Source organism: Salvelinus alpinus, chromosome 6 (genome assembly GCF_045679555.1).
Source record: "Salvelinus alpinus chromosome 6, SLU_Salpinus.1, whole genome shotgun sequence".
NCBI classification, from domain to species: domain Eukaryota; kingdom Metazoa; phylum Chordata; class Actinopteri; order Salmoniformes; family Salmonidae; genus Salvelinus; species Salvelinus alpinus.
This window is the reverse complement of record NC_092091.1, coordinates 68,517,730-68,530,442: the sequence shown is the minus strand read 5'-3', so window position 1 is coordinate 68,530,442 and position 12,713 is coordinate 68,517,730. Positions and strand designations below refer to the sequence as shown.

At 43.8% G+C, this 12,713-nt stretch overlaps 1 protein-coding gene across 4 annotated transcripts in view; it reads left to right on the top strand.

Moving 5' to 3' along the window:
- The window catches only part of herc3 (HECT and RLD domain containing E3 ubiquitin protein ligase 3), a 32,708-nt gene that overhangs the window by 6,341 nt on the left and 13,654 nt on the right, over positions 1-12,713 (top strand). For 3 of the 4 annotated variants that reach the window (XM_071407556.1, XM_071407557.1, XM_071407558.1), the window contains 14 exons: positions 50-141; positions 446-576; positions 751-914; positions 1,881-1,954; positions 3,023-3,147; positions 3,397-3,456; positions 4,634-4,745; positions 7,205-7,394; positions 9,962-10,125; positions 10,454-10,567; positions 11,019-11,042; positions 11,147-11,236; positions 11,670-11,840; positions 12,410-12,553. In XM_071407556.1, coding sequence (XP_071263657.1) covers positions 50-141; positions 446-576; positions 751-914; positions 1,881-1,954; positions 3,023-3,147; positions 3,397-3,456; positions 4,634-4,745; positions 7,205-7,394; positions 9,962-10,125; positions 10,454-10,567; positions 11,019-11,042; positions 11,147-11,236; positions 11,670-11,840; positions 12,410-12,553 — 1,655 coding nt within the window. The other variant, XM_071407559.1, reaches the window with a different exon arrangement.

Here is a 12,713-nt window from a genome sequence, read left to right as displayed (position 1 = left end):
TTCTGAATGTAACACGGAATGTGTGTGTGTGTGTATTTCCTTTCTACAGACCGGTCTGTCCCTTGCCACATCAAGTTCCTCAGATCCCAAAAAGTGGTTTATATCAGCTGTGGAGACGAGCATACAGCTGCCCTCACCAAGGTGAGGAACACAACTGTCCTCCTGCGTATCTGTCTGTTATGTGTTTATAGTCTTGTACTGAAGCTCTCATATAGTCTTCAGATGATGGTGGGTTTTGAGAAAGCACAGTACTGAAAAAGGACCTGCTGTCTCGTAAAACCTTTAATCCATGAACGTGTTCATGCCTTTGAAGAATTCTCATGTTTGTTTTGGAGGGTGAGGAATATGCATGTGGAATTGTATCGAGCTATGACAGACTGTCCTTCAGCATTCCTTCTCACATCCTTTATTGTAATTGAAGCCTCGCTCTGTGTTTGATTGACAGGATGGGGGTTTGTTTACGTTTGGGGACGGCTCTCGTGGTCAACTGGGTCATGACTCCACCAACAACGAGCCTCTACCCAGACAGGTGCAGGAGCTGATGGGCAGCGAGGTTTCCCAGATTGCCTGTGGCAGGTACTGCACAACGTAGCCTGGTCAGCATAGCCTATCAAAGCATAGCTTAGTATAGCATAGCAGTATAATAGAGTACAGTACAGGTTTACATCAGATAAGTTATGGTATGACTATTTGCCTTCTCTGTCCTAGATTCCTCATACTCTCTTTCTATCCTCTCCGTCTCGGTTTCAGACACCACACCCTGGCGTTTGTGCCTTCCTCCGGTCTGGTGTATGCTTTCGGTTGTAACACCAATGGTCAACTGGGCACCGGGACACGAGGTGACATCAATAGCCCACTTCCTGTCAAAAGCAGCCTCACAGGAAGGCTCACAGGAAGTCCTCGTCATATGTCAGGTAACTGGATGACTCCAGTTGGGAAGAAGAGAATGCAGGGAAATGAGGCAAGGCAGAATCAGGGAGCTGTTGCTTGAGGAAAATGTCCGGCCTGTTGTAGGAGCAAGTCAGAATAGACAAGAGAACGCATACTAGGACGTTAAAAGGAACAGGCACACGAGTGCAAGGACTTGTTCAGATACATCCACAGCTTATTCAGTGACTCATATAATGTACTGTATATAAAACTATGACTGTAGGGAGAAAGATCACTAGATCACTATAATACGCATATTAACCATGCGTATTAAAAGTCTATGAATGGGATAAATTCAATGTTCAAAGAATGAAATAGTATCAAAATATCCCCATGTGGTAAAATGTTTGACATTGTTTCAGCAACACGGATGTTTCTAGAGTGAACTGTATTAGGTTGTGAGTGAGTTCGAGGTCTATGAAACAGGATTCTCAGTGTTTAACACACTGATTGATGGTCTTTGAGGCGGATTGCTTAGCTTGTATTGCTTTCCTGCCATCTAGTGGACTAAATCAAAATCTAGGGAGCTTCTCGGTGTAGGGCAGCGTTTCCCAAACTGGGGAACCCAGGGGGTTCACATTTAGTTTTTTGCCCTAGCACTACACAGCTGGTTCAAATAATCAACTCATCATCAAGCTTTGGTTCTTTGAATCAGCTGTGTACTAGAGCAAAAACCAAAACATGCACCTTTTGGAGTTTGGAAAATGCTTGTGTAGGGTGAAGATGCCTCTAGACACTGATCTTGGATTAGCATGTTTTCCCCACTAATAGTTAAGATTAGTATTGGGGGGGAAGGGAAGCTGATCCTAGATCTCTCCCAAAGGGAAACTTCACTCAGGAGCTATTTCCTATAAGCATAAACTGTTCCCGTAAGTCACCACAATGCTGTTGAGCTAGCCGATTTTTAAACCAACAGTCAGTAACTCTTCCCTCTCCTTTCCTCTTTCTAGGGCCAGATCATTATGCCATTACAAAAATCAACTGTGGAGGGGACCATAACTTCCTATTGTACTCAGATGAAAAGGTAAAGGACTTCACATAATCGTTTCTCAGCTTTTGGTCATTAACTGATGTAATAGTACAGGGACCGTATTCATAAAGCATCTCAGAATTGGAGTGATCTAGGATCAGTTTAACCTTTTAGATCATAATGAATAAGATCACATGCACAGGGGGGCCCTGATCCTAGATCAGCTCTCAGCTCGCTTTATGAGTACAGGCCCAGACATTGAATTGAAAGACATTCAATTTTCTCTTACAGGGATGGGAAGAATATGCTTTAGACCAGGGTTCTCCGCCCTGTTCCTGGAGAGCTACCCTCCTTTAGGTTGTTTATCCAACCCCAGTTGTAACTAACCTGGTTCAGCTTATCAACCATTTCATTATTAGAATCAGGTGCGCTAGATTAGGGTTTTAGTAAAAACCTACAGGACGGTAGCTCTTCAGGAACATGGTTAGAGAGCTATGCTATAGACCTAGTAGTGAGGAAGGATGCTAATGTGTTTTCATTAAGTGAGCCAGTTCTAGTTTTATGCCATTAGGTGGAGCTGTTGCTCCAGTTATTGACCAGCTGGAATGTCTGGATGGTCTCTGCTCTGGACAGAGAGATCTAAGACCAAGGCTGTGTCCCAATTATTTGTCCTACCTCCCAGAATGTGCACCTGTTCACTTCCCTTCACTGGTTCGAAAGAAAAGACTGGTATAATAAATATGGTGGAAACTCCCTCTAGCCGATTCCTCCACCAATCCAATGCTTTTAGATTTGTGGGAAGTAGTGAATGAGATATTACTGTGATGCACCCCAAGTAGGCTACATCTGTCTACAACGGATATCCTCCTGTTGATTGCCAGGAATGTGACTTGATAACACCAACACACAGATAGATACTCTCCCTACAATGTACTTGGACCTCTCAGAGTATTTATTTTATCTGCAAGTAGGAAAGGGAATGAACCCAAAACACACGTCTCTGGATAGCCTTGTAATGTCTACAGTGGAAGCGCTATCGAGAATAACGTTGCTAAATGTAGCCGACTAGCTGATGTGCTACGTTACCTTGACTCCCCCCTGACCCCCTTCTCTTCTCTACAGAGTTCCACCGCTCCTGAAGACTTCCGCGTTACTAACATCAGTAGAAGCATCTCTTTGATAAATGATGCCAGTTTGAATACGTGGAGGATGAAACTCCTAGACAACACAGATTCCACTATCACCAAGTAAGTCAGTGATATGAGTTATTTGGGGATTCGATTTGTCTTGAAAATATGTTTTTGTGAACAATTGTTTATTGTTTCCTATGCAGAGAATTACATTTCTTTTAGCAGGACGATGATCCTGTGGTGACCCTTTTTGGCTTCAGCAGCTGGAAGCTCTATACCACTCTGAAGACTGGTATACGTTTGATCTTGTTTCAATTGATTGATATAATTTCCTGCATTTATGTCTTGGTCTCCCTCTGCTTTTAGTGACGTCATTCTCCTGCTGTCTTCCACCGCCTGTTGGAACGCCAGCTTCCTGGATGAGAGGTGAGCATTGATCGACAGCCTATCCAGTTCTTTCACCTGTTTGGAAGGAGACCAGGAAAGGAAGCCATGAGTATTGAGTCACACCCGGTATCTCTCTCTTATGTCTTGTGGGAAAAGGCAGAGCGTTCACAGAGGACAAAATCATGTCCTTAATGTCCTTGTCTGACCAACACTCATTCCCAGCATGTGCCTACAATTCAGAACTGCTGACCTTAGGGGAAGAGACTCCAGGGAAATCCTCCTATCTAGACACACTGTACAGACACACGGAGATTCCATTAGAGATCCGTGCGGAGATAAAGCGCAGATGGCGTGTTTGAGGGAGGGGTGGCCATTTTGTGCTGATTCTCCGCCAGATGCCTATCACTTCATGGGAACGACCCTAGTTCCGAGCCCATCAGCGTAATGGTGTCCTCTAGACTCGAGAAGACCAATAAGCACCTTACTGTATGTCCTGCCCTCTCTGCTAAAGCAGCCTGTCCTAAAACCTACTGGATTTAACAGTTATATAAAACACTGGCAGGTTAAGCCATTAGCTCAACCGAGAGGGAGAGAGACTGACTATGTTTTGCTGGTAGTATGTTATGTTCCCAATCTCACATCTGTTATTGTTTGTGGAGGTCACTCATTTGTGATGGCATCATGTGGGCCGCCCAAGAACGGCTGCACGGTGTTCCTAAAACTCATTTGGCTCAATTTGGACCCTTAGAGTATGAAACACACACACACAGCATGCCACAAAGCTGCCTGATTCCGGTGGGTACAGAAGCGCTGTTCCCTAGCTAGCATAACGCCTCTCTACTTGTTAGTGCTTATCGTTCCGGTCGGAGTCTCTGTTTACCAAACAGTCACACAAAGCCAAATCTGGTTTATTATGGCTGAATTATTATTATTTTTTATCAATATCTGGAGGTTGTCTGTAAATAGTCGCTGTCCTTCATGCCTTTGAGTTTTCTGGGCTTTGTGGTGTTTCTCTCTCTCACACACACAACACCCCTGGCAGAGGTCACAAGATAAAGGAGTGAATGTGGTTTGGAATGGGCTTAAATACATGGAGGCTCTGACTAGATTTAATATATGGCCCCTGTCTGGGTAGTTTATCATGGGTTCTTCTGTTAGGTAATTTTTTGGTGGGTTTGGTCTTAAAGGCTCTTTTGTTCTTTGTTTGTTCCCCCAGTGATGACAGCCATTTTAAGACCAACCCTAAAGTCCCTGGCATCGATCTCAACTCAGTCCGCCTGCTGTTTGAGACACTCAGTAAACCGCCCTTCGCCAGACTACTGGAGCAGGTAACGTCTCCACTCTCCTGTACCATGTCTTATCCCAATACCTGAAAGCGGGACCCTCCCTTTGCTCAAAAACCTGGGTATGCATAGTTAAAGTGGCCTCCTCCTTCCATCATCTGTACTGATATGAAAACACAGTGAAAGCAATATGAACGATGCCCACTGGGTTTCAGGTCTTTGCTTCTTTCACATAGGAGCAGGTGAAGGAAAGGAGATAAGGAGAAGACACTTTAGACACTAAAGGTGCACTATGTAGAAATCGCTCAGCCATTTCCTGTTTGCTAAAATTCAGATAGTTCGCTTGATTTCAGTTTACGTGACAAAACAAGCAAGTATAGTGTAGGTAATCATTGTATCATCTAAACCGCTGTGAAATATATTTTCCATAACCACAAATATTGGTATTTTCAGCTTTTTGAAGCTTGTGTACAAAAGTAAAAGACGCAAAAACTCAACTTAAAAACGGGAAGCATAGAAATAGTGCACATAGATCTACCGCTTCTTAACTTGCTTACAATGACAGATCTATAACTCACATTTATATGTACATTTGGTTGGGTCGCCCAAAAAGTTACATATTGCAGCTTTAAAGATGGAATCTGCAGTAGGGGGAAGCGGCGCCACTGGCCACCCCACCACCGTTGTTGTTTTTGTTGAGCTGAGGAGCGTCGCGCTGCATGGTAAAAAGAAGAAGAAGTACATGTGCTCTTCTATCGAGCGTGCAGTGATGTCTAGATGGGAAAAAACAGTGTTTGCAGTAACTCCTTTGTTGTAATATAGCAAACGGACGTGGCTGTTTCACCATTAAATATTCTAGATTTAATTGAGATGTGCCCCGGGTTTTGACTGTTAAGCTACTTGGTTCTATCCATCTACTCATAAATGTGTTATGGCTGAGGCCGGTAGATTTGAACTGAGCGAATAATGGCATTTACAAATCCCCTTTACAGGGTCATTGTCATGGCAACCCTATCATACAGAGTCATGGTTTATGTTTTGACTCAAATGCAATATTTGAATCCAAGGACACAAAGCCATTTCTGTCTGTCAACATACTGACTCAAATCTCCAGCCACTTTAATAATTAAACATTGGATGCAATAAACGTATCACTAGTCACTTTAAACAATGTTTACATACCCTACATTACTCATCTCATATGTATGAACTGTACTCTACCATCTACTGCATCTTGCCTATGCCACTCAGCCATCGCTCATCCATATATTTGTATGTACATATTCTTATTAATTCCTTTACACTTGTGTGTATAAGGTAGATGTTGTGAAATTGTTAGATTACTTGTTAGATATTACTGCACGGTCGGAACTAGAAGCACAAGCATTTCGCTACACTCGCATTAACATCTGCTAGCCATGTGTATGTGAGCAATAACATTTGATTTGTCTGGTTTTGGAACACCTTTTGACCGTTACACTCTTAGAAAAAAGGGTTCCAAAAGGGTTTTTCAGCTGTCCCATAGGATAACCGTTTTTGGTTCCAGGTAGAACCCTTTTTGGATACCAGGTAGAACCCTTTTTGGAACCCAAAAGGGTTATACCAGGAACCAAAAAGGGTTATTTTTTATCCTATGGGGACAGCCGAAGAATCCTTTAAGGTTCTAGATGGCACCTTTTTTTCTAGGAGTGTACGGCGTCTGTTAGACCTAGCCAGCAGCACTTTGGACTGAGCTATGTAGTAGAGTAAAATAGGGGTGTTCAGGGTACACCGCCCCCTACGCTTTGTTTTGATGGCTGGAGAGTATCATAGGCCACGGCATTGAATTCCCATGCCACATATGAACTATGTCCCCCGTTGACTTCTGAAATGGTACAGCACACATTACACATCATCTCAGTAAGATCAACACATACTCTGCTGGGTTTTGATGGTTTCACGCAGAATGCCTACTGGACTGAGGTCATGAGGTTCAGAGCTAGCTAGCCCACTAATAATATGTTAGGGATTTTGGGGCTTCTCAACCTAACTTGATTTATTGTGTTCTATGAAGATCAGGCAGCATTAGCAACCAGCCAACCACAGGAGGCCTCTCCCAAAACATTTTCCTGTGATGTTTTTGTCCTGTTATCGAGTCCAGCTAATCCTTTAGATTTTGTAAAAAAGCTATCCTTGTTCCGACATTTAAAAAAAAATATATATTGTAGCGTGTTGGTACAGTATTGCAAAGTTGAAAATGCATTTCTTAATCAATATCAAGTATCTCCCAATTCTTCGCCATCGGTCAGTTATAGTTTAAATGTATAAAACTTCAGGTACTCTACTTAACTCATATCATAATATACTCATTTAGTTGCATCTCCATTAGCAAATGAAAATAACAAGCATTGTGATGTACAGTTAACCGGTTGTATGGACAGCTGTTAGGTGATATTTTGATGGATGATTTTAAAGTGATGTATCCGTCTCTCTCTCCCTCCATCCATGTGTCTCTGTCCTGCCAGGCCACGAAGAGTTTTGAGAGCCTGCTGATCCCCCAGCTGCCCTGCTCTCCCCCTGACGTTGAGGCCATGAGGATCTACCTGATCCTGTCGGAGTGTCCCGCCCTGCACGACTCCAAGAACTACATCACCCTCACCATCCCCCTAGCCATGGCCATACTCCGCCTGGATGCCAACCCCAGCAAAGTGCTTGGTAGGGGGGGAACATAGTTGCATTTCAAGCACACACACATGCACAATCACATGTTAATGTACTATGTACATTGCATGCACACAGACACCCATACGTGCGCACGCACACACACATCGACAGGGCTGTAGTGGAGCAGGTCGAGAGCTTCAAGTTCCTCTGTGTCTACATCACTAAGGATCTATCATGGTCCACACACACCAACACAGTCGTGGGGAGGGCACGACAACACCTCTTCCCCCTCAGGAGGCTGAAAAGATTTGGCATGGGCCCTCAGATTCTTAAAGTTTTTAGAGCTGCACCATTGAGAGCATCTTGATTGGCTGCATCACCACTTGCTATGGCAACTGCTTGGCATCCAGCCGCAAGGCGCTACAGAGGGTAGTGCGTACAGCCCAGTACATCACTGGGGCCGAGCTCCCTGCCATTCAAGACCTCTATACCAGGTGGTGTCAGAGGAAGGCCCTAAAAATTGTCAAAGACTCCAGCCACCCAAGTCATAGCATGTTCTCTCTGCTACCGCACAGCAAGTGGTACCAACAGGAACCTGAACAGCTTCTATCCCCAAGCCATAAGACTGCTAAATAGTTAAATAGTAATCAATAGCTACCTGGACTATCTGCATTGACCCTCCTTTGCACAAGCTTTTTTGACTCATCACATAACCTGCTGCTACTGTTTATTATCTATCCTGTGGCCTAGTCACTTTACCCCTACCTATATGTACATATCTACCTCAATTATCTTGTATCCCTGCACATGGACTCGGTACTGGTACCCTGTGTTTATAGCCAAGTTATCGTTACTCATTGTAGATTTACTCCTTGTGTTATCTTTCTATTATTTATTTTATTTTTCTCTCTGCGTGTTGGGAAAGGCCATAAGTAGGCATTTCACTGTTAGTCCACACCTGTTTATGAAGCATTTGACAATTACATTTGATTTGACACAAATATGCACATACACGGACGCACAGACAAATACCCTCATGCACACAAATGTGCTGAACAGTGTTTGATACTGTATACCCTGTACACCTCAGTCTACCACAAATACTCTTTCTCCGTACTGCACAGTCAGTCCCAGGAAAATGGCAGTTATTCAACCGTCATAATGGTATACACTTCATGTGTACAGTGCATCACATGGCACTTCTGCCATACTTTTAAATATACAATGTCATTGCAGGTTCCCTTTAAAAGATGCTGGAATGTGATGTGTTGTCTTGTTTTCTGGATCTCATAGATAACTGGTGGTGTGTAATATTCTGTATCCCATAGATAACTGGTGGTGTGTAATATTCTGTATCCCGCAGATAACTGGTGGTGTGTAATATTCTGTATCCCATAGATAACTGGTGGTGTGTTATATTCTGGATCCCCGTAGATAACTGGTGGTGTGTTATATTCTGGATCCCCGTAGATAACTGGTGGTGTGTTATATTCTGGATCCCGTAGATAACTGGTGGTGTGTTATATTCTGGATCCCCGCAGATAACTGGTGGTGTGTTATATTCTGGATCCCCGCAGATAACTGGTGGTGTGTTATATTCTGGATCCCCGCAGATAACTGGTGGTGTGTTATATTCTGGATCCCCGCAGATAACTGGTGGTGTGTTGTATTCTGGATCCCCGCAGATAACTGGTGGTGTGTTATATTCTGTATCCCCGCAGATAACTGGTGGTGTGTTATATTCTGTATCCCCGTAGATAACTGGTGGTGTGTTGTATTCTGGATCCCCACAGATAACTGGTGGTGTGTTATATTCTGGATCCCCGTAGATAACTGGTGGTGTGTTATATTCTGGATCCCCGTAGATAACTGGTGGTGTGTTATATTCTGGATCCCCGTAGATAACTGGTGGTGTGTTATATTCTGGATCCCCGTAGATAACTGGTGGTGTGTTATATTCTGGATCCCCGTAGATAACTGGTGGTGTGTTATATTCTGGATCCCGTAGATAACTGGTGGTGTGTTATATTCTGGATCCCCGTAGATAACTGGTGGTGTGTTATATTCTGGATCCCCGCAGATAACTGGTGGTGTGTTATATTCTGGATCCCCGTAGATAACTGGTGGTGTGTAATATTCTGTATCCCCGCAGATAACTGGTGGTGTGTTATATTCTGGATCCCCGTAGATAACTGGTGGTGTGTTATATTCTGGATCCCCACAGATAACTGGTGGTGTGTTATATTCTGGATCCCCACAGATAACTGGTGGTGTGTTATATTCTGGATCCCCGCAGATAACTGGTGGTGTGTTATATTCTGGATCCCGTAGATAACTGGTGGTGTGTTATATTCTGGATCCCCGTAGATAACTGGTGGTGTGTTATATTCTGGATCCCCGTAGATAACTGGTGGTGTGTTATATTCTGGATCCCCACAGATAACTGGTGGTGTGTTATATTCTGGATCCCCGTAGATAACTGGTGGTGTGTTATATTCTGTATCCCCGTAGATAACTGGTGGTGTGTTATATTCTGTATCCCATAGATAACTGGTGGTGTGTTATATTCTGGATCCCCGTAGATAACTGGTGGTGTGTTATATTCTGGATCCCTGCAGATAACTGGTGGTGCCTGGTGGACGGCGGTGTGTTCTCCAGGCTGGTGGACATGTATAAGAGCATCGTGGTGTTCCTGTTAACCGGAGGAAAGGCCCTGCTCGTCCCTGTCTTCCTAGAAAACTACACCAGTGCCACGCTAAAGCTTCTAGAGAAACTTCATAAGGTAACGTTTCCTGCTAATGCTCATGGGGAAACTTCATTAGGTCATTCTTTACGTAAAAGTTTCTCTAGATACTTCACAAGTTAGTTTTATACTAAAGCTTGTGGAGAAACTTCAAGAGGTGTTATGATTCCCGGCCTTAAACATAGGTCTACTGTGCGAATAGGATCCTTTTTTTAAAGGTTAGGAACACACGAGGTGTCCTTTTTTTAAAGAATGTCGGTAATGCAAAAAACAAGTTTACAGAATTGTGGGAAAATATCAAGAATATGCATAATTATGGGTGTGTGTGTTCTGAGCAGGGCTGTTGTGCTGCTGTGTGTGTGTCCAGGTTAACCTGAAGGCCGGGCATGTGGAGTACAACCGCTTCTATATCCCTGACATCACCACCCTGGTGGACATCCAGGAAGACTACCTCAAGTGGTTTCTGAGTAAAGCAGAGATTGTGAGTACTGGAGCTCTCTACGTCTCTCTCTCTCTGTGTCTCTCTTCTCGTGATGATGTCGTCCTGTGGAATTTTGTGTGTGTGTGTGTCCAATGATCTAATTCTCATCCTAATCCAATGGGATGCTACTCTCACAGACGAGCCCCCTAGCCCCTACCCCTATACCTCTTCCATCTCTTTCTCACTCCCTCTTTCTCCCTGTATAGTAGAATCTGTTGAACTGTGTAGGCCCTTTCTAGGAAGAGCACAGAGACTTTGTTGTCCCCACCCTCATATTTTCACCTTTGTGCCTTGTAGCTCTGGCCAATGTCTTAGTAAACTAGTATAGCTAGACAGCCATGCCCCTGCCATCAGCTGTCAATCTGAATACACTGTTATGATCCTCTAGAATATAGTTTTCATGAGTAAATTGGACAGAACTGAGTTGATGATTTATAATTTTGTTTTTCAGAAAATGAGAACACCAGCAGTACAGGTATACAGGCTGTTTTCTAATCAAATGAGTGTAAATGCCACGTCTCTCTTAGCATATAGATAACATCTCTTCAAACGATAACGTTTCTCTTCTCTTCCATTCAGAGCTCAGTGACTTTATGTGCCTACCCGTTCATACTGAATGCCCAAGCCAAGACCACCATGCTGCAAACTGACGCTGAGCTACAGATGCAGGTAACAGCCAGGATTGGAAAATATATATGTACATTTTTACAGACGCTCTGGTAAAGAGCGACTTATAGTAGTGAGTGCATACATTTTCATCAGTAATGGTCCCTCGTGGGAATCGAACCCACAACCCTGGCATTGCAAGTGCCATGCTCTACCAACCCAGCCACACAGGACCATTATATAAAAGTTTCCCACTGTTAACTCAAGTTTGAAACTGATTTATGTTGACATTTGCCGTGATAAAATAACTCGTTTTTATAGACAATGTAAGAATGAATCATGTCCCTTGGAGACCATTTAACTGCACTTGTCCTTTTTTAAACACTTTATGTAAAAAAAAAAAATATATAATAATAATAACGTCCATATCTCCTACACTGGAGAGTGGGGTGGGACATATTTTTGATCGTTTCCCCTGTCTGTGACCTTTTCCAAGATGGCGGTGAGCGGGGCCAACATGCATAACGTTTTCATGCTGCTGACGCTGGAACCCCTCCTGGCGCGGAACCCCTTCCTGGTGCTCCACGTACGCAGGGACCACTTAGTGAGCGACGCGCTGAGAGAGCTCACCATCTACTCTGACGTCGACCTCAAGAAGCCCCTCAAGGTCAGAGTTCAGCACCTCTCAGGGTCACAAAGGTCATGTAGTGTGTCGTAAATAGACATGGAGAGATTTTTTTAGGAGAGATCTTTGTAATCAAAGGGAAATAAGATAACACCACCAATCATCAATTGTTTGTCAACGGCTGCACACTGTTGTTAGTGCCACTTGAATTACAGGAACTAAGGCCATATCACTGTTGTTAGTGCCACTTCAATTACAGGAACTAAGGCCATATCACTGTTGTTAGTGCCACTTGAATTACAGGAACTAAGGTGATATCACTTGAAGATGAGAAAGTGATTGACAGAGAATTTGGGCTCAGTTAGTGTTAACTCGAAATGACACGACGACAAGGTTCCAGTTTAACAAAGTTTACTATACTATATGAACACACTACAAGCTAGCCATTACGCTCAAGGCTAGGTCCATGAACGAACAGACTCCCTGCGCAGGCGCACTCTTGACTGAGTGATAGCCCCGTAATAACAGAAGTATAGGGATACTTAAAACATGAACTTAACAGTTAGTGCCACTTTAATTACAGGAACTAAGGCCCTCTCTCCCCCCTCTAGGTGATATTTGATGGGGAGGAGGCGGTGGATGCAGGGGGGGTAACCAAGGAGTTCTTCCTACTGCTGTTGAAGGAGCTGATGGACCCTGTGTACGGCATGTTCACCCAGTACACCCAGTCCAACCTGCTCTGGTTCTCTGATAAAGTGAGTCATGTACCACTCAGTGGAGGCTGCTGAGGGGAGGATGGCTCATAATAATAGCTGGAACGGAGCAAATGGAATGGCATCAAACACATGGAAACCATGTGTTTAATGTATTTGATACCATTCCACCTATTCCTCACCAGCCATTACCACGAGCCCG